This window comes from Carica papaya, chromosome 8 (assembly GCF_054855325.1).
Source record: "Carica papaya isolate Zhongbai chromosome 8, ASM5485532v1, whole genome shotgun sequence".
Lineage (NCBI taxonomy): Eukaryota > Viridiplantae > Streptophyta > Magnoliopsida > Brassicales > Caricaceae > Carica > Carica papaya.
Genome location: NC_142316.1, coordinates 35,435,012 through 35,461,523, shown reverse-complemented (window position 1 = coordinate 35,461,523; position 26,512 = coordinate 35,435,012). Strand labels below are relative to the sequence as shown.

At 35.2% G+C, this 26,512-nt stretch overlaps 5 protein-coding genes across 8 annotated transcripts; 2 read left to right on the top strand and 3 right to left on the bottom strand.

The window, feature by feature from the left end:
• Positions 1 to 389: 389 nt before the first annotated feature.
• Positions 390 to 5,764, bottom strand: LOC110811295 (uncharacterized). The gene is made up of 4 exons (XM_088209412.1): positions 5,371 to 5,764; positions 1,986 to 2,610; positions 1,516 to 1,801; positions 390 to 612 (listed from the first exon to the last, which is right to left on the bottom strand). Exons 1-4 carry the CDS (start codon positions 5,471 to 5,473, stop codon positions 562 to 564), a joined length of 1,065 nt encoding a protein of 354 aa, XP_088065538.1. The 5' UTR covers positions 5,474 to 5,764; the 3' UTR covers positions 390 to 561.
• A 2,677-nt stretch (positions 5,765 to 8,441) lies between these two features.
• On the top strand, positions 8,442 to 12,052 carry LOC110811227 (bZIP transcription factor 17-like). The gene is made up of 2 exons (XM_088210270.1): positions 8,442 to 10,402; positions 11,268 to 12,052. Exons 1-2 carry the CDS (start codon positions 8,623 to 8,625, stop codon positions 11,711 to 11,713), a joined length of 2,226 nt encoding a protein of 741 aa, XP_088066396.1. The 5' UTR covers positions 8,442 to 8,622; the 3' UTR covers positions 11,714 to 12,052.
• A 501-nt stretch (positions 12,053 to 12,553) lies between these two features.
• Positions 12,554 to 15,952, bottom strand: LOC110811281 (PLAC8 family protein). Its single transcript, XM_022037710.2, has 3 exons — positions 15,781 to 15,952; positions 14,289 to 14,515; positions 12,554 to 13,126 (listed from the first exon to the last, which is right to left on the bottom strand). The coding sequence occupies exons 1-3, from the start codon at positions 15,950 to 15,952 to the stop codon at positions 12,956 to 12,958; spliced, it is 570 nt and encodes a 189-aa protein (XP_021893402.2). The 3' UTR covers positions 12,554 to 12,955.
• SEC15A (exocyst complex component sec15A) lies at positions 14,396 to 21,257 on the bottom strand. Of its 4 annotated transcripts, none has more exons than XM_088210267.1 (3): positions 21,000 to 21,256; positions 17,968 to 20,347; positions 14,396 to 14,515 (listed from the first exon to the last, which is right to left on the bottom strand). In XM_088210267.1, exon 2 carries the CDS (start codon positions 20,341 to 20,343, stop codon positions 17,974 to 17,976), a length of 2,370 nt encoding a protein of 789 aa, XP_088066393.1. In that variant the 5' UTR covers positions 20,344 to 20,347; positions 21,000 to 21,256; the 3' UTR covers positions 14,396 to 14,515; positions 17,968 to 17,973. The 4 variants fall into 4 exon arrangements, with proteins under 4 accessions (XP_088066393.1, XP_088066392.1, XP_088066395.1 ...); XM_088210266.1 differs by lacking the exon at positions 14,396 to 14,515 and adding an exon at positions 17,799 to 17,866; XM_088210269.1 differs by lacking the exon at positions 14,396 to 14,515 and having other exon boundaries at positions 17,799 to 20,344; positions 21,000 to 21,257.
• Positions 21,258 to 22,963: 1,706 nt separating this feature from the next.
• LOC110811312 (protein NRT1/ PTR FAMILY 3.1-like) lies at positions 22,964 to 26,161 on the top strand. The gene is made up of 4 exons (XM_022037768.2): positions 22,964 to 23,132; positions 23,758 to 23,975; positions 24,100 to 24,659; positions 25,147 to 26,161. Exons 1-4 carry the CDS (start codon positions 22,976 to 22,978, stop codon positions 26,099 to 26,101), a joined length of 1,890 nt encoding a protein of 629 aa, XP_021893460.2. The 5' UTR covers positions 22,964 to 22,975; the 3' UTR covers positions 26,102 to 26,161.
• The last annotated feature ends 351 nt before the right edge of the window (positions 26,162 to 26,512 follow it).

The following is a 26,512-nucleotide window of genomic DNA, read 5'->3' as shown; positions in this document are numbered from 1 at the left end:
TTCCATTACAGATATTCCTTTATAATTTATTTGCTAGTGATTAAGACATGATGAACTCCGAGCTGTCAATGATGCCTTCCTGGACCTACCAAAACATCAATTGTTCTTTTTAATACTATTATATTAGACTACGATTTTACTTGTTGGGTTCCTTTCTCGTGGGTATCAATGAATTTAAAATCTTAGCATAGGCTGTATTTGGAATATGCTTGGATAATATATGTTATATAGCCTTCGGTCTTGAGCTGAGCTCCATCGTTTGTCCATCAACCACTACACCTTGAGCTCCACAAGGCAATGTGGTAACAACCATTTGCAGCCACATATGGAAATAAATAAAACATACATGTACTAGTACTAATCAGTCTGCAAGGAGATAATACGGGAAATGTCAAAAGTAATGTTACACCACTTAGGGATTTCAATACCACAAAAAGAGCCCAACTAGGTAATAAGTTGCAAACAAAGGTCTGTAACAAAAAAGTCTCAACAATGAGTCCTGACAACAGAAGAATACTAGTATAGAGAAATCTGAATACACCATTCCCACCTAATTCTCATCTAATGGTTTTGCAAGTAATCAAAGCTCAGAGGCTGCTGACAAAACGGTGCCTGCAAAAAAATTGGTGCATATGGATTAGTTGCAAAACGAAAAAAGTTCTCTTTCCCCATACATTTTGATGATCACATGAAGTGTATTAACTTGTTTCAAACAAAGAAAATGTTATTCAATGAATCAAGGAGATGTTTGAAACAGGAAATCAACATTAGAAGTGAATTATTCTAAAATAATCAAGGGCCAATAGAATATAAAAAGCAAAAAATTTTATCTTCTTAATGGAAAGTCTAAGAAATTTATCAACTCCATTCTCAAGCTTAATAACATTCTATCAGTCAAAAAAGCAAAGGGTCTTATGCATACTTCCTAATACTTTCATCAAAGCCCTCTAGTTTGAATTCATATAACACTTTGGACCAAATTACCAATACCACATAAATGTCGAGTTGAAGAATTGCTCGAAAAACCATTAAAATAAACAACCCAAATAACGATGATGATCATGCTGTCTGCATATTTAGAGACTCGCAAAGCACCCTCAGTATCCATTCTGCCGTGCAGATTGTGTCTAAAAACCTTGATGAACAAACCAGCAAGAAACAGAACTCCATCTCAAAGCAAGATAGGTGCTAGCACCAAAACTTAAATTTTCTTATCAACTAACCAGCTTACAATTAGATGAGTAAGCTCGTACACTCACCTTCCCTAAGCCAGTTTGTGAAATTAAACCTCGGTTTTTATTTAAGTGAATTCATTATTTATTGCCAAATCCAAATATATACTGCTCATTCACCATACGAAAGCATTCAGACTCCCAGACACCAAAAGGACTGTGTTACTTAAAACAGTCTCGCCCTATGAGTTAGAGAAACAAAAGCATTGTAGATTATATGATCAAACTGGGAGGGAAGCAGGTCGTGATCCAACAAAAACAACAAAATAGGATTACAGCCTACCTGGAAAGTAGCATGTCTGAACTGCTCATATGAATGTGCATACATCATTGCAGCACTAGGCCACTGAATGTATGCAGCATCTCTGGATGTTTGATTTGATCCCATGGCGCAAAAAGGGCGCATAACTGGGTTCACATGAGGCCTGTAGCCAAGAGTAGCTTGTGCCCTTGGGATCTGCCCCAACTGAGGAAAAACAGTATCATATTGCACAAAAGGAAGTTGAATTTTCTGACTGTTGAAAGGTAGTACGTTGAACCCTTGGTTTGCTGGAAGGCTTCTAACATACCTGTTGTGCCAACCGTTTAGTTCCATAAAAACAGGAAAATTTTTCTTTACAAAGGATGCAAAATAAGAATGCGAAACCACTGACACAGAATTAACAGAATAAGTTTCTTGCTGAAAAACTCCTTAGAGTATACCATTTGGAGCACAAATAATTACACATCAAAACCAAACTGACAGATACATACCTTTCATAACTCCGGTCGTAATCTGGGTCAGTACGATCCTTCTCCCTATCTCTGAAAATAGCAACTCTTGATGAGGAGCCACCATCCCTGACACTCGCACTCTTGTCTGTATCAGTCAGCGAGTTTTTGCATCCTTCATTCTCATCTCTGCTAGGGCATGTATTCTTCCCTTCTACAGGGGCATTAGATGACAGGTCATCATACTCAGAACTACCAGGGCTACTAAAGATGCGAGCTCGTGCCTTGTCATACTCCTCCTTTCTCTCTTCAACACTTCTCATAGGACTTTGTTTTATCTCCATGTCATTACCTTCACTCAAATATCCCTTATTAGGCCTCGGCCTAATCACAATTTTAATATTTTCTGGTTTATCATTTTCTGATTGCTTTGCAGAGATTTCAGATAAACGGACAGCTGGGTATCTGCTTTCAGCTGTTTTTCTTACCAGAATTTTGTTACCGAGGCCGTCTAAGCCACTGTCCTGAACCATAGTTATCAGCCCATAATGTTGAGCAACACGATGTGCAGCAAGTCGAAGATAAGAAGTGGGAAAATGTTGGAACTCAAACTGCTGCTGATCATGACTTTGCAAAAACCTCTGGATATCAAGTTCCATCCGAAGAACTGATAAATGAAAAAAATAAATCAGAAATATAACTGAAACATAACTGGAAAAGCAGTACTAAAGACCATATCAATGAAGATAGTATTTGTGTCCACAAATTGATTTCTGTAAAGTCAAATATAAAAAAAAAACACAATTGTCCCAGCATCAACAGCAAGTAACATAAATGAACCATCATGAACTTGTGTTGCTGACTATGGTTCACAGAGAAACTGTAGAGAAAAATATCTCAATGTCAGCTATACTTTCGTGTTGTCCAACATAATCACATTGAGCAACTATAGGCCAATAGGCCTTATGTACAAACACATGCATATGCATGTACAACCATTACCACTCAGAAAATCATTCTTGAGCATATCCTTTTTTTTTAGATAAAAAGAATGTATATTGTGCAAATTGACACCAACAGGGTGTTGCCCCTGTACAAATTCTTGAGCATACCTTAGAAGTAAGAAAATAATTTAGACACCCTGAATAGAGCAAGGAAGGATCAAACCACTTCTGGAAAAGGATCCCTATATTAAACCAGAAAGCATTGATGCAATGGACTAGCAACAATGGCAACAATAGGTAGGCCACCATAGGGAATTTCCAAAAGCACTCTGCTCCCAAGAGATTAAAAAACTTTTTTCCAAACAACGCATTTGGCTGAGCTTAATTTTGGTCAAAGAAGCCTTATAAGCTCTCTACAAATTTAGAAAACTTGATGATTTATCTAACAATTAGAAAAGAACTTACGGGCTTGGTAACTTGCAAGCTCTGAAAGCTAGTAGGCAGTAGCTCTTAATTTAGAGAGCTCATAAGCACTCTAAAATAAGCTAGTGTTCACCCAATAAATTCCTAAATTCTCTCCATCTAAGATTTTCTGATAAGCTCATGATGCCAAAACAGTGCAACAACATTGTAGAATAATATCTTTACAATTTATCACGCCATTGAAGATATTGAAGATATAGTTAATAAGCTCCTGCATCATAAGCGAAGTCAATCACCCTATAACCTATTTGGCTCAAAATTTTGCAAGCCCAAATAGGCTAGTAGCTGCTAGATCCTATTTTAGAAAGCTTATAAACACTCTAAAATAAGCTAGGATTTACCAAAAATGTCTAAAATTCTCTCAATCTAATACTTCTTATAAGCCTGTGTTGCCAAAGCAGTTCAAAAACTTTTTAGAAAAATATTTATGCAATTTATCACAGCATTGAAGATGTAATTTATAAGTTCCTATAGTATAAGTCATGTCAATCTTCGTTTCCAAACAAAGTTATAAGTCATGTCAGACAATTGCTCCCTGCATCCACAGTACAAACTAAAGGAAAAAAATTGAGAATCCTACACTTTAGATATCTCTTCTCATGTTGTCTCCACTACTACTCTGAACTCTTTAGTTGTTAACAATCATAAGGCTTCACAACTGCACCTTTTACAATTGAATCCCACAACCACTAAACTACGTTTTGTACATGGGCGGTACCCCCTTGATACATTTGTGAATAATATTACTTCTCTTATATTTCAAAAAAACAATCACTAAATTTGGAGGCCTCAACTCCTCTAACCCTCTTTTGCAATACCCAAAAAAAGTTGGAATATTCTTAAATGAGCACCCTAGTAGGCAAACTATCATTCATTACAACAACTTGATTTATTAAACCAATAATTCCAATTATTCAATAGAGTATAAATGTCATTCACAGATTCTAGCACGATAGTCATCTCATCCATCCAAACGTCAAGCAAATCCACACTGAAAAGTTTCCATTTCTTCACCTTATGCCTGGATAAATAAATTAATTTTAGAGGATCCAGCCAGATTAGTAATCCATAAGTACAATGTATAACCGAAATCTGAAAGAGAAAACAAAGACTAGATAACTTGGCTCCCTCTTCAATTTGACATGGCATAGACAATTTCCTTTTCTTTCCAGCATGATGTTAACCATTAAGTAGCTTAACACATCCAAGCAGGATGACCAAAAAAAATATAAATCAATATCAGATCTACAAGGCTATCGCCAGAAAATCTCAATGATGGAGTAATTTACACTAAAGCACCTAAATTAATTGATTGTTGAAATAATGTTGGAAGACACAATACAACATAAGTTAAACCTCCCTTTCTCATCATATTATAGTTGGGGATTTATGGTTCCATGCTATTTTTGTTTAAAGGTCAACCTCTCAATTCTAGTGAGGATTTGAGAACCTTATTGACACTTTGACTGATTTGTAAAGCTCTTGTACATTGGTGTTACCCCTTCAACGCCCTGTTTATAGAAGTTTTATCCTTTGTTCTCCTTCCCCAAAAAAAAATATCTCATCATAATACCCCACCAACAACAAACGTCAGTCCACTCGGGTTCTTTGTTTTACTGAATTCAGCTGAATTTTTTCCCCAAGGACCAAATCTGCATTAAATCTAACCTATGTATCTCCATTTTCTTATTATTAACAATGAAATTTCACTCATATCTTTCCCACCGACCTAACAAACTAAATTAACGAGAAAAGAACCCGATCTGACATAAAATAAATCTAATAAGAAACCGACCTCCTGAACAATGTTTCACCCAAAATTAGTCCCCGATTCAATCCAATAACCTAAGGTCAATCCCCTAGCAAAATACAGACGCGAAATGAAACCAAAATTCCGAAATTAAAAACACATCCAGATCAAAAATCACACAGAAATAGGGTTTATGGTAATAGAATTGAAAGGCACAACAAAAGAAACAAAACGAGGAAGAAAAACTAACTGGTGAGACGATGACGAGGATTCTGAAGAGCCTCGACCAAGAAGCTATCCACCATTGACTCCTTCTCCTGCATAAGCGTGGCAGCTGTTGTCGTTGAGTCCATGGAGGTCTGTCTGTTTTCTATAAATTTCTATTCTCTTTCCGTCTCCCTCAGTTATCAAGGAACCTTCTCTTCTTCTTCTTGTTCTCTCTCTCTCTCTCTCTCAGAGATTGAAGAGAAAGAAAAATCAAGAAGAAGAGAATTGTGTTCCTCTGCGCATGAAACACAAGAGGAAAAAGAGAAAAACCCTTCGGAAAAGGTCTTCTCTCTCTCTCTCTCTCTCGCTCTCGCGCTCGCCAAAGTCGAGAGACGCAGAGGTAAAATGAAAGAAAGAATGAAATATCTTTTAGATTTTCTTCTTCTCTTTCTTTAAAAAAAAATTATTATTATTATTTATCGACTCCGAAAACAGAAAAAAGAAAAAAAAAAAACAAAAGAATTGTGTGTGAAAGGACAAAAAGTCCACCGCCCCCTGTTATCTTCTTCCTTTTGTGGGTGGATTTGTTTTGTACGGTGCGATCCCTACGGTTATGTAACTGGGTTAGGTTCGCCTTTGACAATATACAAGTACCAAATTAGGAAAGTAACTCCACACTATAAAGGAAAATTTTGCTGGTCTTAACTACGATTGTTAATAATATAATTATAAACAGGAAACCAATCAATTGAATAATTATTAACACGTGACGTTTCTTCTTTAATTTATAATGAGTCGGTACTTTTTACTGATTTTATTAAATTTTAAAATCTAATTATTTTTTAAAATTTATATGCTATTTTTACTTTTTTATATTAAATTTATGTTAATTACTACATGTAGTATATAATATATTCAATTTATAAATCATATAATAATGTAATTCATAATATTTTATCTTATTTAGTTTTTTTTAACTATATATTTTATTGTTTCCTCTGCTAATTTTTGCAATTATCATATGAGGTAGTATATTGAATTAAGACTATATGTTATAAAATAACGAAAAAGTGATTGCTTAAATAAACAATTATAATTTAGTATGCAAGATATTTGTAATTGAGTTCTAAAAATATTTAGTTGATAAATAACTTACTTATTGATCTCCGACTTTTTTAATTACTATCACTATCAATGTTTTCGATATAACGTATCTATTCATTTATCTATTGATTCAAACTAAAAGTATATTTGAAATAGTAACTTCTAAATAAATAAATTTAATTTTTATTATTATTCATATCATAATATAATATAAAAATTTTAACATAACAAACATCAATAATATTACAGTATATTTATGATGTACTAAAAAATTGACAGTTTTAATTTTTATTTTTTAAAAAATTAAGCTCTATTTGGTATATAAAAATATTTTTATAATTTTTATTTTTTAAAGAATAATTAAATTAAAAAAAAAAAATTGAAAAAAAAAAGAAAACACAAATCCTTACTCCGACCACCGCGGACCATTTGCCCACCGTTAAAATAACTGAAAGTACCTGGCCTGGTCCATAGCTGATCCAGCCCAGACGGACTCAGACTTGGTCCGTAGCTTGGCCACGGTCCATATAACACGTTATTATTCTAGACGGAGTTTAAACCGCGAATCCGACAATAACGAGAACTAAGCCGACCGTCCACGTGGCAAACAGGAATATTTAAGTAGTGTACGGCACTCAAAACAAATAAAACGTAACGGGTACGAGACTGAAACAAAAAGGTCAAACACAATATTAATTAATAAATAAACAAATAAAATTATATTAGTAAAGAAGTTTCCGGAAAACCATTTTATCCACTTCCTATTTATTTCCCTCTCTCTCCAAGGCTGACGCATGCATTTCACGTGACTGATTTTTCTTTTCTTTTTTTTTTTTAAACAAAAAAAAAAATTGTTCTCCACAATTTAATAGTTAGTTCAATGCCTAATTGTGTAAAATATTTGTAAATTTAACATTTTTATTATTTTTTAATATTTATTTATTGCAAATTTTTGTTTTATTACAAATTAATTATGCATCATAATATTTTAATATATAAAATAATAATATTAATATATTTTTGTGTATAATTAACTTATTCATACATTTTAGAATTACAATTTAAATATAACTAAATTACAATATAATATTTGTATAAATAAATATTATGTTTCGCGTTATAATAATTAACTCTAGTAAGTTGGTTAACATAATTATAACAATTAGAACGTTATAAATGTAAATGTATAGTATAATTAGTGGAAATTATGAGTACTCAAATATAATAATAAAAAAATTGTGTGTATTAAATATGAGGATGGTGCTTGTCTGATAAGCTTAATAAAAAATTTGGTAGATCATCTGTCATTCAAACCGAGCTTTGGAGAGTCTTCGATGATCTTTAACTTATTTAAAATATTAGATTTCTTAGTAACATTTTAAAGATAAATAGTGTTTTGATGGTACAATTATTTACTATGAAATATTATGGTACTAATACGTATATCGTACTAATTTGTGCCATCAAATCATTGCTATTGCATGATTGATAAGTTCGGATCTAATATATATATTGCGAAGAGAATAAATATACAGCAAATATTGATTTATCTTTACCGGTTGACCTCTATTATTATGTTCAAGTATCGAATGATCTCTAATAGTTATTAACTGACGATATCATTAGTATCTCTTAACTCAGAATATGTATGACGATTTATTAATTTTTTTTTGAATTTTAACTTTCTTTATGCTAAAAAATAAATATTTTATGCTAATTAAAAATTATATTTTCTAAAGATGCATTATATATATAAACATATATTTTATTATAGATATTGTTAGAAAATTCTGATCAAGGTATTAAAAATGTATATATTATAATTTAAATATTTTATACGATAAATATTTATTTTTTAGTTCGGAATAAATTTAAAATAAAATTATACAAATAGTTACATTGGGAAATATTGGATTAAATAAAAAATATGTTGTGTATTAAAGAGATTTTCAAAATTCTCTAAGAAATCTGCAAAAAAATTCCATGAAGGAAACAAAAAAAAATTAAAAACAAGAAGAAAAAGGAAAAGACATCCATCTAGGGGGAAGGCTTCGCACGCGCCACAAGGAAAATATGTGAACAGAATAACGTGTAAAACCCCGGGGTTCGTCTTCAACCTGCGTCAAGCTTTTTCCTCCCTTCTAACGGAAAATTTTGACGCTCTCCATCCCTCTGAACCTAAACCCTAACGATGGGGGAACAGCTCCTGACCGAGCAACCGCCGGCGCCTGACACAAACCATACTTTCTGCTCGGAATTCGATACCCTCTCGGTACCCCCGCTGGATCCCCTGTTTCTATCCGGGTCGGATTATACGACAAGCGATAACCTGAAGGCAGATCTAGGGTTCGGATTCGAAGAAGATGGAGATATCGAACTCACCTTTGACGATCTCGACGATCTGTATTTTCCATCGGAAACCGAACCTTTCATCATCCCTGTATCGGCTCAGGCCAAGTCCTCACAAGGCTGCTCCGGAAATTTCAATCCAGAATCCGGAGGCTTCGGAATATCCGGCGATCATAGTGTGGACGTCGTTGACAGTTATATGAATTGGTGGTCGCCGGAGTCTGTGAGTTGTGATCGGGGCTATCCGAAGGTGCAATCGTCGCAGGACTCAGGGGATGGTTGCCCTGAGGCTACGACGAGTATGAATTTTCCATCTCCGGCTTCATCTCACGGTTCCGGCGTCTCCGAAGCCGTGAATACGTCGTCCGCTGATTCACGCAATCCCGTTGTTGATGAGAAGATCAAAGTGAAGGAAAGCGGTAAAAATTCAGTCACAAAAAGGAAAAAGGACAGTGAAGATGCGACTGGAGAATCCAGGACCAACAAGTTCCGTAGGTCGTTCGTACCGAGTGAAAATACCAATTCCGACGAGGTGAGTGTTACCACTAACGAGGAGGAGGAAAAAAGAAAGGCGAGATTGATGAGGAATCGCGAGAGCGCACAGTTGTCTAGGCAGAGGAAGAAACATTATGTAGAAGAGCTGGAGGACAAGGTAAGGACTATGCATTCTACCATTGCCGACTTGAATAGTAAGATATCATATTTCATGGCTGAGAACGCCACTTTGAGGCAGCAGTTGAGTGGTGGCGCTGGCATCTGTCCTCCTCCTCCTGGTATGTATTCACCAATGGCACCCATGCCGTATCCATGGATGCCCTGTCCACCGTATGTAGTTAAATCACAAGGATCTCAGGTGCCTTTGGTTCCAATTCCGAGGTTGAAACCTCAGCAACCCGTCTCGGCGTCTAAGCCCAAGAAGGGCGAGAGCAAGAAGGGCGTTACTAGAACTAAGAAGGTTGCTAGTATTAGTTTTCTGGGTCTTTTATTTTTCATCGTGTTGTTTGGTGGATTAATTCCAGTTATCAACGTTAAGTACGGGGGAACGTATGACAATGTTGATATTGTGTCGGGTTATGTGAATGATCGGTTTTATGATCAGCATAGAGGACGAGTTTTAACGGTCAGTAGCCAGTCAAATGGGTCTGATAAAAATATTGGCATAGGATTCTCGAAAGTTAATTTTGATACAAGTAATAGAATACATTACAAAAGAGGCCATTCTGGAGGATCAAGCGATGGTGCTGACCCTGAAGATGGAAGATCAAGTAGCAAAGAAAATGTGCCTCTGGGCAACTCTAGTGAATCCCTTGTTGCTTCTCTGTATGTTCCAAGAAATGATAAGCTTGTGAAAATTGATGGAAACTTGATAATACATTCCGTTTTGGCCAGTGAGAAAGCTATGGCCTCCCGGAAGGATAACAGGGAGACTGGTTTGGCAATACCTACCGCGTTGGCTATCCCTGATGTCAGAAGGAGTGGGAGAATTCATTCCCACTTATACAGAAGTGCAAATGAGCGACAGAAGGCTCTGTCTTCTGGCTCTACTAATACTTTGAAGGATCATTTCAAATCTAGCGCAGCTGATGGTAAACTGCAGCAGTGGTTCCGTGAAGGTGTTGCAGGTAATTTTGGTGTTCTGATCTTAACACTTGGTCCATAAATTGATATTTGGTTCTTTTGAGTTAATTAATTCCTGTTACATGGTACTTTGTTTCTAATGTTATCCTTTAAGATTGTGCCTGACATCTTATAATGCCTAGATATTCCCCAAGGACGTCGTGTAAATTGGTAGTGTTCGTATTTGATGCCTCAATCTTTTCCTTTTTTCTTAAATCACTACAAAGATGGAACATATTGTTCCTCATAACTTACCATAATATATAGTGGTGTTTCTGGATATTTTCAAGTAGAAGTTCTTGATTGAGGTGATCTTAACTCAAAGATCATAGCTTAAATTGCTTTTCATTAGCTGGAATTCTAAATAGAGTTTGGTTTGCCAGTCCAAATGGCTGGAAAGTGAGAAAGTCTTTTGTTTGTAAGTTCGTGTTAGCTAAACCATTACTCCTGTTAATTCTCAAGATCATGTTTTTTATCTGGCTTACAAAATCTGAAATAAGCTTTTTCTTCTGTTGATTTCTTTTGCTTTTTTCATATGTTTGAATTATTGCTTGTCTTGCCTGAATAAAACATTTTTCATGTTAATTCTCAAGTCATATCTGTTATGGTGATGCAAAATCTGGAAGTGGTTTTTTCTTATTGTGGATTCCCTGTGCTTCTTTCACTTGCATGAATTACACCTCCTCCCCGCTCTCCCTCCCTCCCAACCAAAGAAAAAGAGAGAGAAAATAGTGTTAATTTTCAATTACAGATATTTCATCTTGACATGACATCTGGAATTAGCTTCTTCCTATTGTCTATTCCTTGTTCTTATTTCATATGCTTGATTATTTCCTGTGTTTCCCTGGATCCCTCCACTTTCTCTTTTAGGGCCGATGTTGAGTTCTGGCATGTGCACTGAAGTATTCCAATTTGACGTCTCACCAACTTCTTCTCCTGGAGCCATAATTCCCGCCTCGTCAGTTGCCAATATTTCTTCAGAAGGTCAACATAACACTTCTAAAGTTAACAAGGGAAGGAATAGAAGGATTCTCCGCCATCTTCATCTTCCCCTTAAGGGATCCAACCTTAACATTACTGAAGATGGCATGCAACCAAGTGCTCAGAAAGACAATTTTCCGGGCAATAAATCTGCTTCATCTATGGTCGTTTCCATCCTTGTAGATCCCAGAGAGGCTGGAGATGCTGATATCGATGGAATGATTGCACCTAAGTCACTTTCTCGTATTTTTGTTGTCGTGCTCATGGACAGTGTCAAATATGTCACTTACTCGTGCGTCCTTCCACGCTCAAGTCCTCATCTGGTGACTGCCTGAGGAAGGACAAATAGTTGAAGCAACGTCACAAGACTATACCTGACTCCTGTTCCCAGTTCTGTAAATTAAATGGACAATAAAATTAGCCAGCTTCAGTAGCATCATTGTTAATGACTGGGACCCTAACTAACTCTCGTTTGACTTTCTGTTGAGTGAGTAGTTCATACCTTTGGCTTGAGTTTTAGAGTACCAGATTACTAAAATACTAAGATACTGATGTAGTTGGTAACAGGTGGAGTGACCAGTATATTGATGGTGCTTACCTACTGAATACTTCCGTGTAATTTTTTATATCGACTAATTTTTAATACAAGTTTACGAGAATGCATACTTCACATATATGTGTTTGTGCGTGTTCTCTCTCGGGGATGTTGCAGATTTCTCTGGTTGCTTTAGATGGTAAGACGGCAAATAGTTTGGCTTTTGATAAACAGGATTATATACAAAAGTTGGATATCATAGAGGGAATTACTTCGCCAATGCCTTGTCATGTCTGGCATCCTCTACTGATCACGTTACAAAAGTATGTCTTTTTGGGGAAAAAAACTTGTCATGTCACACCTACTATTTTCATGAATTATGATATCTTTTTTGAAGAAAATATATCACTTGAAACATGTTTTGTAAGAAAAATATCACTTGGTGACTTCAAAATCTACTTTGTTTTTTGGAAAAATACAGCAGGGTCTCATAAGTTGTAAGATATGACTTGCTACTTGGTGACATCAAAATTTGAGAGAACATACAGGCAACTCCAAACTCTGATGTAGCAGGTAAATATGAGAAAAATACTTGTTGGATTAAAATTTTTCCCACTAGACCGAGCAGGGAGGAGCGACGGAGCGTCCAAAACTATTACTTTATTACAATATCTGTAATGTTTTCATCGAGCAGTTCACTAATAACAAGGACAAATTGATTGTTTTTAATGATCTAATTTGCCGCTGTGAATAGCCTGAAAAGAAAAATACTGCAGTAGGCTTTCCAGTGCATGGTATAACAGCTTCATAACAAACATAGTTGGGAATGACATGATTGGCTAGATGAAGGAAGAAAATGCCGGCAGGTGAAAAATAGTTGCGGATGCATATTTTCCCAAAGTTCACGTCTGACAGCAGGCTATAAGGATACAGCAAGTACGCAAATCACATGTTCGTGCAATCAGATACAAGAAAAAAAAAACTGTGATAACACGGCAGAAACCGAACAACCATGCTGATTCAATTGTAGGAAGACAATGGTTCATTCCTGTGAACTGCAGTCCATCGTCTGAATTGGAGGGGCAGTGACCATAGCCAGATTTGTATTAGATGAATTGGAATCACTAGCTCTTTCTCTAATCTCTCTATACTCTTGGCAAATGGCACATAAATGGCAAAAAAAGTGAGTAACAAAGTCCCCACATGGTGCCTCCTGCACAAGAAAAAGACAATTTTAACTAGTAAAATAACTGTTGTGGGATTTGGGAAAAATAATAATAGTAAAACACTGAGCTTCATCAAATGTATGAATGGTTATGTAACTCTTATTGAGCTGGGTCGCGTAAGACAAGTGAAACCAACTCCATTACTCTAGTGGCTTTATAAAAGCTGGTTAAAATAATGACGGGGAAAATACTTGCAGGACACATGGAAGCACTTTAAGCTTGTGATGGTGTTCCTCCTGTAGGTGAACCAGAAATTAAAGTATTGTTGATCAACCAAGTTTTATAAGAGATTCTCTTACCGGAAATTTAGGAAGAAAAATTGTATTCTTAAAGATTACTTGTAATAGTTTGTGCGCGAAATAACCTGCCATAGGCAAGAACGTTTCAATGTTGAAGTTGTTTGAATAATTCAGCATATAACATGGATATTATTAGACTGTTGCTGGCCTTAGCAGGGTAGTTTCTATTCCTAAGAAGGCAGTCAGTTTGTAATTGACAGACCTATATAATTGGGTTCTGTCCTACCTTATGTATGTTGGAAGTTTGTCCTAAGGTTTCTTACGTACTTAACTATGTTCTCTTTTAATGATCCCTAGTATTCATATTCAACATAGGTCCAAAGGGAAGAAAAAACCATAGATATCGTGTTCATACCTAACAGATATCACCCTCCAAAGAGCTATAACTAGATCCTAGGACTGAAGCATTCCAGATGGTTCGTTTCCCTAATTAACAAACCAGAACTCAATTTTCAGGGAAAGAAGCAGGATGTCGTACAATAACAATTTGACGAGTGACCTTATGTTGTTCGTTTTCCTAATGAACGTGCTACAACTCAAATATCATTCACCAACAACTCAGCCTGACTAGGCATGTGAAAACTCATTTACAGCACATAACTGTTAAATGGTCTAACATAAAGGCCGTGCACCGTCTACTCAAATGACCTGCCCTACACGATGAACTCCACTATAATTTCAATCTTTGATTTGACAAATAGCATGAGTATTTAAGTCCCTAATCAGCAGCTCAAGTAGGAACACATGAGATGCATGTAGTTTACAGAAAGAACACAACCCCAAAGACTATACAAAGGAGAGAAGGAAAAAAACACCAATATGGTTAAAAGTGTATTCAACAATTACATACCTGCAAATTATATTTTGCTCGAAGTGACCTACGGTAGCCGCAGGCATAACATGAAACAAAGCATCCAGGTAGCCCCAACAAAAGACCATCAGTCAACAAGCAACAGACGGTGTTGACAAAAGCCCACAAAATAAAATGGGTGGTGCATGATCCCATCAAAGTTCCAGAACCCAAAAATTCCGCATTTTTCCCAAAAAGAAAACATGGGCAAAAAAGACCTATACAGCCTGTAGTTTAAGTAGATAACTACTTTCAGTCAATCTGGCCAATTAATTTCCTATTTTCTTTTCAATGCAAAAGAAATTAATCAAGAAAATATCCGATCTAGAAATGACTATAAAGCACAGAAATTAATTACTGCATATTGAAAGCAACAACCAAGAAAGAAAAAAAAAAGGAGTAAATCAAAAGAAGCAAATGACTGACAAAAATCCATCCAGTTCCAATGTCATGTCATAGCCAAAATTCCCCAGCCACTAGATCTATTAATATCGATCAATCCCTAAATCATTACAAAAGATTATTATCATGGAGAAGTCATTTTATGTTTAATTACAGTAAATGCTTGCTGATTAATTGTTGAAATTTCAAAAAGGAGAACAATGTTAACCAAGAGAAACATTAAACTTAGATAGTTATCCAGGCAGAATTACATGTTTAACTAATTCAGTCGTCTTGAAGTATGCTCCCATATTTCAAATTCTAACGTCTGATCCATGACAGCACAAAAAAAGAAGATTTTGAGATATTTTCTCAAAATCTTTCAACTAAACTACTGAACATAGAGAAGAAACAAGGACTCCAGAAAATGTGATGGCCAGTCTTAACTCGCTGAAATCTATGAGCAAAAACTGGTGGGTCTGCTTGATTCAACTTCCACATAATTCTTACCTTATTCTTTCACATAATCCCACATAACTTTCATATTTGAACCACCTCTATTTCCATCTTGAAGTAAAAATGGAAATCCATTCCAAGGTTTTGGAATTCAAAGTTGACCAACATCTACAGAACGGCCCAAAAACTTTTGATTACTCAACATATTTTGATCTTAAACCCATCCTCAACCATTCTACTATTATAAATCTAGTCCAACACTAATTATTTGACCAAAAAAGTTTTGCTAGTGGCACTCTAACTTCAGTAACTGCTACATCAAAATGCCAACCACAGTTGATGTGGATCCAAAACACAAACATTTCGAGGATTCTCTAGGAAGCTATAATAGCATTTGTTTCTCCCAGCAATTGGGAGGGAAAAAATTAATCTTGCATCAGTACATCATAATTTGTGACTGTAACTGAGCATGATTGAAGTTGGCAAGACATGTGTTTGTTTTGAAATCTCATCCTTAGGCTTTATTCTTAAGGGGAAATGAAGAGGAAAGCAGAAGATAGTAATCATTATTGCCACTGTCATACTTTACTCAAGAGGCACCTTCATATTTTTTCCTTCTGATAAATCAAGGGTTGCAGGGCAGAAAGTAGCATACAACTCTGCATATCATCGAAACAAGCACAGATTCCAGATGTCCACTGCGTTGGTCTGCTGCTTATGTCCTCTGCAACTGCAACATCTTCATTATGTGGAAGAATATCTGCTTCCAACTCCGACTGGTCCAGCGGAACATAAGGTGGTGGCACATAACTGCTTTTTCCTTTCATCCTAGCATAAATATCTTTCAAGCAATCTGGCAGTATCTCTAACAAAAACAAGAAAACCCTAAAATAAATAAACTTAAGCTCAACAAGAATGTAATTATTTATGTATAGTGTACTAAAGAAGTAAAATGCACATTAAAAAGACATAACCTATTCCAACAACAATCTTCAAACGTAAACAAACAACACGGGCTTGTCATAAAGGTGACAAGAAGAGAACAGTTCAATAAAGAGACAGGTTTTTGTTTCTAATATTTGAATTCCTGTTGACATGATCCAACAATTTGCAGTAAAATGCTTATCTCTGTCATCAATTGTATCTGAAAAGCCAAAGGATTGAATTACTTGCTCCACGATGAGCGTTCAATGAACCCTAAGATTTTCCCGTTCATATATTATATAGGTTCGCAGCTTTTTCCTTTTTTCCTTTTTTCACCATAGTTTAGAGAAAAACCTAGCTCTGTCTAAAACCCATAACAACAAAAATTAGCGGCAGCAATTTATTTTTCCTCACCGAAATCTATAGCTTGTTCTACTTACTCTGAGGACAATTGCGAGTGATACTAAAACCAGTAATCGGTTCTTCTATTCGTTCCGAATTTAGCTTTTGTTATTTCGCCATGATTTCGTGTAAGAAATTCAAGGAAATGGCTCATAAATTTGTAAAACGCTTGAATACAATGTTAAAACGCTTGAATACGATGGACATAGAAACTATAAGAGAATTGAAAATTCAAACCCTAGATCCTCACGTACCTGGGAATTGGAATGCTCGCTAATCAGCTGTCGCTAAAAAGGGTTTCCAGCTTTCTACAATTAACGTACACGAAGACTCGAAGCACCACTGACAGCCTCATATAAATAATTTTTTTTTTCTTTAAAGGAGTTTTTTTTTTTTTAATAATAGTAATCATAATATTACTATTTTTAAATAAATAGAGAGGTAAAAAAAAAGTTTGATGAGGCAAAAAAGTCAGCCAGCTGATTCGTCGAAGCATGTATGGTCAACGAGAAGGAGACAGCGGCCTGGTCTCGTCTCCTTCTCAAGTTCACTGGTGAAGACGATCGAGTTAAGCTGCTAAACAAACCAAACAATAGCGAATGCAGATGAGCAGATGTCGGCAAAGGCGTTCGATGGCGGAATCGTCGACGAAGACGGAAATTTCTCACGGACCTCGACACAGAGGTACAACATCAATATTCCTACACCTACAGAACTACGGACGCCGATGAATTAATTACCAGATACCATTCTGTATGATCAAGAGGTTTTTAGCATTTGACCGTGGAAGCGGATTCTTCAACAATTTAATTTCTGGTTTGTTCAATTATTTTTAATCCTTTAGAAATTTAATCTGAAGCACGCGTGGATTCACTGTATGTATATGATTTCACATCTCAATTCATTTTCTCTTCTTTGTAGTTATGAGAAAATGATAGAATGGTAGAATGATACGCTGTAACATCATTTCGAACATCTTAGTTGGCTGCAATTTCTTACTTGCGAAAGCAAGGACTCATTTACTGTGGTTCTTTGAAACATTTAATTGAAAGCCATACAAATCCAACACTCTTTTTGTCAATGCTTATTTTAATTAAAAATATGTAAATTTACAAATAAATTATGTAAAATTATTCTTATATGTAAAGGTGATTCAAAATGAAAAAGGACGCAGCCCATTATTTATATACATTCTTAACCATTAGAAACACATTCAAAATGGGATCACAACAACGTTTTTCCCTGAGAAAACTGGACTTAATAGTGTATTTCCCCCCAAAGAAAAAAGCATGGTAAATTGAAGGGGAATTCCATTTTAATGAACAGAGTACAGAAGAACTGCAAGGCTAAAGGAATATAGAGAACTTCATTGTAAGAATTTTATCACAAGGACAGTCAAAAAGAGCTATTTCATCCTGACAATCAACAGAAAGGAAGGGTGAGAAGTAATCAAGTAGGGTATATATATATATATATAATGGAAACAACTATTTCCAACCAAGATAGATCTTCAAACCTTTTCTCAGTTGAAATCCTTCAGCCTTTTCTTCAACATATCCATTGATTTCTTCCGGGAATTTTGCTTGGTATTTCTGCTTGACAAACTCCCAAAGATCCCATCTGCCGAATCCCTGAATTTCTCACAAATGGTAGCTACCTTCTTATGATCCAAAGCATTATAGTTTCTCTCCCTTATTACAGGATTCATGAAGTTCTCTGGCTGACTGCTGGATAAAAGATTTATTAACTGCCGTGCTTCTATCAAGCAACTTCTGAAACTACCTTCTTTGTATATCTCACTCAAGCCAGTAGAATGAAGCCTTTCATCGGCAAAATTCTCTAACATTTTTAGACCATTGTTGATAGCCATGACTGCATTAGCATTGAATCTCTTGACACTATCACTAAGAAATGCTGACACGATTGAATTGGAAATATGTTCAAGAGCACCACATCCAACCTTGTATAATGCGTTTGTTGGTAAAATTTGCTGTGCTGTTGACATAAGAGTCTCGAGGTATATAATAACCTCATTAATATACTCATTGCCAGACAGGGAAACCTCATCTGCAGTCCAATTTATATTCTCTGTAAGAGCCATAAACTCATCCAACTTGTTGTTCACCAGAGTTAGTAGAGCAAGATAAGCTGCATCTCTGGAAGTTTTCAGGACAACCTTGGCCGTTAAACTAGCTTGAGGCCTCTCAACTGTTCGCATTGGAATCCCACATAATTGGGCTGCATGTCGAAGAAAAAAATCACATGCCCTTTCTAGAGAAGCCAAGTTCGCTGCAATCTGCATAGCCTGTGATACACCAGTAGCACCACTATGAATTGTGTTAAGTATAGCTTCATTTAATACATCAATCAAGAGCTTGTCTAGATACTTCTTCACAACATCATAGTAATTGGTATACAACCCATAGGACAAATAATCAACAGAACCTTTGATGTATGACCGGACAATTCGGCAGACATCTGGTACCATGGAAGAGAATGGTGCAACATATGGGAAAGCTGGCATTATATCTGACACCTGGAGGTTAAATGGTAAAACATTACTTTCATAGTCCACATCCTTTTTCATTACCATCTGCTCAAAAGTATCGTTAGAAAGAACAGTGACAATTTGCTGCCGGCACTCCTCTAGGAGAAGTTTATGGTATTTGTCCCGGCTATTGTCAAGTGCCTCGAGAATTGGACCTACTTCATACCCATATTGTCTAAGAGTTGCCGCAAGGAGAGTGACATAATCTTTCACCAAAAGAAGGTGTGTCGCAGAATCCATGTTAGAAAATTGATCGCCCAACAGAGATGTTATTTTAGCAACAGCTGTTTCCCATATTGTTTCAACCTGATCAGCTGACAGGAGGTCACCTGTAGTCCTGAGGACACGATCCTCCACAATGAAATATCCTGCAATTTGAGCCAAAAAAGTTTGGTACGATTCAACAAATGGCTGTGCATAAGAGATTTGCAAGTCTGAATTTAGCTGCAATAAACGATTGTTATAGTAATAATCACGAAACTGCTCTGGAATTCCAAGGCAAACATGGATATGATATGCCCGATAAAGAGGTGTCAAGTCAAATTTCAAAACGGATTCTTCATCAGTCTCTTCAACATCTAAAGTATATGCCAAATCTCCCAACCCTGGTACATTCTGTTCTTCGGCTTTCCTTTGGCGCTCCCGCATTTCTTCATCCCTCTGGCGTGCTGAAGCAGCAAGACCAATGGCTGTTTGTCCAATATTCTTGGCTGAGCTCCTTATGTGCACTAACCATTCATTAAACTGACTACAAACCTTCTTCTCAATATGCAATTTTATAATTGGAATTTTCTTCTCTATAACCATTTTTATTGCCCTAACAGGGATGATCTGCAGATAGTTCTTTGCTATAAGATCCACAGTTCTCAATGCAGGATAAAATTGACCTTCAGAAATGTGATTGTTACATTTGAGACAAAGTTCCAAAACTTGAACACAGATCTTTGTCATTTTAATAGCTTCGTGCACATTCTTCCTGATTGAATAAGACTCAACAAGCTCCTCGAGCTTCACCAAAAGGGCACTACCCACTTCTTGCAACCTAAAATTATCACTTGCCAGGTCACTTTTGAGTTCTTCAGCATCAACCAGCACACCACGAAGTTCATCAACTGCGAGAATGAATTCCTCGTAATGAGTCTTGCATAGGTCCTCAATCTCAACTTCCTTTTTTTTAACCACATATCTGAGCTGCTGAACAAGCGGTTCAGGCCGTCCCATCTCAAATGCATGCCTGACAAGAGGACCCACATCGTCCCCATTACCAATCAAAGTTGCAAGGACCAAGTCCTCTCCTGTATCACCATTCTCAGTAACAGTTCTCCTCTTGGGTTTTGCCTCCATTCTCCTAATCAAGCATCAAAAACCAGAAATGGAAAGTCACACATATCAAAATCTACTTCTAATGATCCCCAAATATTAACCCTACAACCAAAAAGGAAAGCATGAACTTGAAAAACACAAAAAGAAATAAACAAACTGTGTTCTTGTGTAATATTTAACCTTCTATACACATCAATGTATGAAATAATTCCAATTTCCAATAATAGCTCTTCAACAAAAAAAGAGTAAAGGAACGAAATCAATCAAAAATAAAATTTGAACACAACCCTATTAAGGAAGATTTTGATTTTGATTATGAGAAAAAAAAAATCCACGTCCATTAACAGAATTGCATTATCCAAAGGAACTAAATCAGGAAAAAAATTATGCCTACAATGAGAAAATTTACAGAGCATGGATGTGGATTATATATTTATATATTTACATGTATAAAATCGCATGAAAAATTTAAGAATAAAAAACAAAACCCCATTTCTGCAGCTAGTAAAAACCATAATCAACGAACTGCAACCAAGCCACATTATCTAACAGCAGAATCGAACCATGCCAATCAGATGTACCGATGTGAGCAAACCATATATACATAGATACATATATATGTGTGTGTGTGTGAGAATATATATTAAGAGTAAAGATTAATTGTGATGGGAACTTACAGAGAACGGAAGAGAAAAACGGAGAAGGGTCGCAGCTAGTCTTCTTCTACCAAAGCTTTAGCCCAAGATTTTGCTTTCTTTGAGATCATCTATTTCCTTGCCTTGTAAATTTCTCAGGTTAATTTTGTTTCCAATGTCTGTTTGCATACGCTTTTTGGTTTGTTGCCATTTTTCGTCGAAGAGAGGCCTTGTTATTTCCACGCCTCGGTTTGCTTCTTCCAAGGTCGTTCTATTCCCAAGTGACTGCAAATTTCGCTCCCCTGTTTTGGTTCCACGGAGCTATTCGTGCAGCCTCATTTATTTTTCCTTTTTTTTTCACGCATTATGAAAATTAATATGATAAAATTAGTAAATTTGTTCAACTTTAATATTTACTAATTTTTAATTTTTAATTTTTTTCATTATGAATTAGTTTCTGATAATTTTTGTTTGTTTTAACTCATTATTTTTTAGCAAAAATAATCAAAATGATTAAAAAATAATTTAAAACTTAATTAATTAACTAAGTAAATTAATAATAAAAATTGACCCATTATCAACTAATTAGTCAATATTATTTTTTAAAATATTTAAATACAATTTAACTACTTTAACTTTTTTTTATTAAATTAAATGAAATTTAACTTTAAGTAAATATAAATACTAATGACTAAATTGTAAACAAAGTATATTATAAACTATATAACAAGTGTCGTAAACTAAATTTACTTTAGTATTTTAAATAAAATATTTAAATTCTATAATACCATTCATATTTGTATTTATAGCGTTTTCAAATGTGTAACTTATTTAGAATTGGACAAATAGGCTTTTAATTACTATTTAATTTAATAAACTTTATAAATAAAATTCTAAATTTTTGGATGGGAAAATATTTATAAGTTCTTGTGATTTCTCGAAATAAATTAAGCTTTTTTATATAAATACAAAAAATATACATGTACAGCTGGAAACCTTATTTTAAAATGTATAATATGCCAAATTGTAGCATATTATCATTGTGCCATGTCCTGGCATTTTCACCTCTTTTTTTTTTAAATGGGTGCATTAATATAAAGCAAATAGGTGTATAGATTAGTATCTCTATATATAAAATTGTATTTTTAATAATAAATATTTGTATATAATCACTTGATTTCATAATTTTTCTAATTTTAATTATGTAACATATGGGCATGTGTTCATTTTATAATATTGTAATTTCAATAAATTTATGCCAATTTGTTATGAATATTTACAGACATATCAATAATAATATTTATAAAAAATTAATCTCTTTAATAATGTAAATCATTAATTACATAATGAATTAAATGGATCATATAATAAGAGTAATTATTATATTGAAACCACATTAACACTACCCCAAAAAAAAAATTATATTTTTACGGCAACTAAAATAAAATTTTATTATAATGTTATATGTTTATATATTGTTTTTATTTAATACATATTTTTTAATTTATACAATGTATAGTTAATTTTTATTTTTAAAATTTTATATAATGTAATAGTTATGTTTTATTTTTTTTAAAATCGAATATTTAAAATTTATTAGAATTAAAATTTGTGTTATATTATTAATTATTTTAATGGGTGGTGGTCACGGCCTGACAGAAAACTGCGGACACGTGGGTGGATTGACAGTAATACTTCCTTGTCCTTTTCCTCTTATAATTTTCTCAAGATTCGTTTTCACTTTTTCGAATGAACAGAAATGGATAGAAATTGCTGGAAACATTCTTAAAATATGCTTGTTTTTGTATATACGTATATATTTTTTTACAACATACTAAAAATAGAAGTTTTTTAAACTTTTAAAAAATAAACCAATAATAAGATAAAATATAAAATTTATGACGTAAGATAGCACGTCACATGGATAGAGCAGTCAAATTGGCGGGCGGGGCCCACTATTTATTTTGTCATTTTTTACAGTCACTTGAGACCTATAAATAAATTCGATTTATCGCCGAATGGATACGAGAGGCATGGAGCCACAAATGGAGTTGGCCGAGAACAAAGCTGATAGCGCCAAGAAACAAGAGAACGAGGAGGAGGAAGAAGAAAAAGAAGAAGAACATGGGAGGAGAAAGAAGCTTGGAGGCATCAAAACAATGCCTTTCATTCTCGGTAAGTTCTCATTTCCAACATAGTTAGTTAATTACTAGTTCTCATCTTGTGAAAGAAGCTATATATATATATATGTATATGTAGATGCATGTAACATATATACGTTTTATATATATGTATATATAATGGTCAGCGACAAAGAAGTAACCGATCAATTTAAAAAGCAATGGTCAGCCATAAAGATGGTGTATATATAGGAGTACCTGACCATCTCTCTCTGTCTTTATTAGAGGGGTGCCGCGTGAAATATCAACCTGCTTACACACAGCACATATATATGGGTATATGTATGTATGTATGTATGTATGTATGTTTGTATACATGTATATGGTTAACGAAAGTCGTTGTTTTTTGACACAGTAATTTTTTGTTCAAACAATGTTGATATCGTCACTGGTCATTAGAAAAGACAATTTGGAGTTTATATGTAGAGACGAGAGCACCGAAACTTTCACTATTGCCGATGATTATTTTTCTTAATTACTCAATTAATATATATAATTAAATTGAATTTGTTTTGTTAATGTCGATAATTTAATTATAATTAACTCTATAATAATAATTTTTAATTTTTACTGTCGATAATTTGATTATCACTGATTTTTTTTTTTTTTGTCTTTTACAGCGAATGAAGTGTGCGATAGATTTGCCACTACTGGATTTCATGCCAATATGATAACGTACCTGACCCAAGTCCTTAACCTGCCGCTGGTTCAGGCCTCCAACACTCTCACCAACTTCAGCGGCACCGCCAGCTTCACGCCATTGATCGGCGCTCTGATCGCCGATTCCGTCGCCGGCCGGTTCTGGACCATCATCGTCGGTTCTATTATTTATGAACTGGTCCTTACTTCCCTCTACATCTCTCCTGCTATATTTATTTATTTAGATAGTAAAATTAAACAATCAAAGAACCGTAATTTATTAATTATATCATTATCTACTAACAGTTCTTATATTGATGCAGGGTCTGATTAGCATCACCATATCAGCAGTAGTCCCATCCCTCCAGCCTCCGCCATGTCCAGACCAGAAAAACTGCCGGGAAGCCTCATCTTTGCAGCTATGGGTCCTTTACATCTCCCTCCTCCTCACCTCCATCGGCACAGGCGGCATCAGACCTTGCGTCGTCGCCTTCGCCGCCGACCAATTCGACATGAAAAAATCCAGCGTAGAGTCCAGGAAATGGAACTTCTTTAACTGGTATTACTTCTGCATGGGAATGGCGACGCTGACTGCGCTCACCGTCGTCGTTTACATACAAGACAATGTGGGCTGGGGTTGGGGTCTTGGCCTCCCAGCCATAGCCATGGCTCTGTCAATTATCGCCTTCGTGATCGGTGCTTCGCTTTATAAGAAGTTGAAGCCCGGAGGAAGCCCGTTGGTGAGATTGGCACAGGTTGTCGTCGCCACCGTGAAGAAGAGGAAGGCGGTGGCACCGACAGATGCCGGTCTCTTGTACCAGAACAAGAACCTTGATGCCGCTATATCGGTTCATGGAAGACTAGTACACACAGATCAGTTCAAGTAATCCTAATTTATACTTGATTTAACTTAAATTTTATTTAATAATTATTTAAATAGAAATACCTAATTTACTTTCCAAAATATATATTAGTATTAAATATTTTTTATAAATTAATCCTCAAAATTTTAAATTTATTAAAAAGACTAACATTCTTAAATTTTACTAGAAAAATCATTTTATAAGAATTTATGGGATCTATAATTTTTTAATTATTATTAAAATTGAACATATTAAATTAAAATTTATTTTTAGTTACTTTTTAACTATTTTTTAATTCTTTTTTTTTTTCTGCAAACAGATCACATGACAGATCTGATTTTTCATCTAAATTTTAAGAGTCTTAAGTTTTTTAAATGGTTTTAAAATTAAGAGAAATATTTTTTAAAAAATATTTAGAAATAAAATATCAGAAAGTATTATTCTTATTTAAATATAGTATTATAGAGCATTAATTTTTTATTTTCTTTTTCGTGTAAAAAAACACAGATGGTTTGACAAAGCAGCTATAGTGACGGAGAGGGAAGCCACGAATCTTGACCAACCAAATCTATGGAGAATCGCCACCGTCCATCGCGTGGAAGAGCTCAAATCAATCATCAGAATGCTCCCCATCTGGGCCGCCGGAATCTTACTGGTAGCTGCATCGTCGCACCAGCATAGCTTCACTCTCCAACAAGCTCGCACCATGAACCGCCATCTCTCTCGCTCCTTCGAAATCCCGCCGGCCAGCTTGTCAGTCTTCGGCATCATCACCACGCTCGTCGGCCTGGTCCTCTACGAGCGCCTCTTCGTCCCCTTAGCTCGCCGGCTCACCGGCAACCCCACCGGCGTCACCTGCCTGCAGAGGATGGGAATCGGGTTCGCCGTCAACATCCTAGCCACCCTTGTCTCCTCACTGGTCGAGATGAAGAGAAAATCAGTAGCGGCTTCTCAAAACTTGCTCGATGAACCAACCGCCGTCATCCCCATAAGCGTGTTCTGGTTAGTCCCTCAGTTCTGCCTCCATGGAGTTGCAGAGGTTTTCATGTCGGTGGGTCATTTGGAGTTTCTGTACGATCAGTCACCGGAAAGCATGAGGAGCACTGCGGTTGCGCTGTATTGGTTCGCCATATCAGTGGGAAATTATATAGGTACTCTTTTGGTGTCTCTGGTGCATAAGTATACTGGAGAGAGAAATAACTGGTTGCCTGATCGGAATCTGAACCGGGGAAGATTAGAGTATTATTATTGGCTGGTTAGTGGAATTCAAGTGGTTAATCTGGTTTATTATGTGGTTTGTGCTTGGTTTTACACTTGTAAACCATTGGAAGAGGTTTATGATGATGATGATGATGAAGATGGTAAACTAGAAGATGAATATAAAGGCCTGCAAAAGCAGAAGGTTAATGATCCTGTCGCCATTAATGGCGAGGTAGAACTTGTAGTGAACCAAACAGTTTAGGATTTTGTATACTGTGAAATTTATAATATAATTGGATGAAAATTTTCCTAGTTTTCTAAATTATTGTTTTTGTTTTACTAGATATATACAGCTTATAATATCAAAATTACCATAATTATATTTAATTTGATAAACATGTATAAATCATGTATTATATGTATATATATATTTAATTTAAACTTGATTTTTCACGAGTATGAACATGTATTACCTAATAATTAAATCACTTATAGCCTAATTAATTAAAAGTTTACAAATTTTAATTTAGAGTAATAAAAAATTAAAAATTTTAAATATTAAATAATGCAAATTAAAAATACAAATAATAATTGAAAACACCAAAATATTCATATCAAATAAGAAAACTTATCCATTTTAAGTGAACAGAAAAATTTTTTTAGTTAAAAATTA

What these genes read in the sequence shown, in the direction of transcription:
- LOC110811295 (XM_088209412.1), bottom strand. Translation starts at nt 5,473, where the DNA reads ATGGACTCAACGACAACAGCTGCCACGCTTATGCAGGAGAAGGAGTCA. An exon ending in TACGACCGGAGTTATGAAAG is followed by an intron (nt 1,802 to 1,985) that starts GTATGTATCTGT and finishes TTGGCACAACAG; the next exon opens with GTATGTTAGAAGCCTTCCAG. An exon ending in TCAGACATGCTACTTTCCAG is followed by an intron (nt 613 to 1,515) that starts GTAGGCTGTAAT and finishes ATTTTTTTGCAG; the next exon opens with GCACCGTTTTGTCAGCAGCC.
- LOC110811227 (XM_088210270.1), top strand. Translation starts at nt 8,623, where the DNA reads ATGGGGGAACAGCTCCTGACCGAGCAACCGCCGGCGCCTGACACAAAC. An exon ending in GTTCCGTGAAGGTGTTGCAG is followed by an intron (nt 10,403 to 11,267) that starts GTAATTTTGGTG and finishes TTTCTCTTTTAG; the next exon opens with GGCCGATGTTGAGTTCTGGC.
- LOC110811281 (XM_022037710.2), bottom strand. Translation starts at nt 15,952, where the DNA reads ATGAAAGGAAAAAGCAGTTATGTGCCACCACCTTATGTTCCGCTGGAC. An exon ending in TTTCGATGATATGCAGAGTT is followed by an intron (nt 14,516 to 15,780) that starts GTATGCTACTTT and finishes CTTAAACTACAG; the next exon opens with GCTGTATAGGTCTTTTTTGC. An exon ending in GAGCAAAATATAATTTGCAG is followed by an intron (nt 13,127 to 14,288) that starts GTATGTAATTGT and finishes TTTCTTGTGCAG; the next exon opens with GAGGCACCATGTGGGGACTT.
- SEC15A (XM_088210269.1), bottom strand. Translation starts at nt 20,343, where the DNA reads ATGGAGGCAAAACCCAAGAGGAGAACTGTTACTGAGAATGGTGATACA.
- LOC110811312 (XM_022037768.2), top strand. Translation starts at nt 22,976, where the DNA reads ATGGATACGAGAGGCATGGAGCCACAAATGGAGTTGGCCGAGAACAAA. An exon ending in AACAATGCCTTTCATTCTCG is followed by an intron (nt 23,133 to 23,757) that starts GTAAGTTCTCAT and finishes TGTCTTTTACAG; the next exon opens with CGAATGAAGTGTGCGATAGA. An exon ending in GTACACACAGATCAGTTCAA is followed by an intron (nt 24,660 to 25,146) that starts GTAATCCTAATT and finishes AAAAAAACACAG; the next exon opens with ATGGTTTGACAAAGCAGCTA.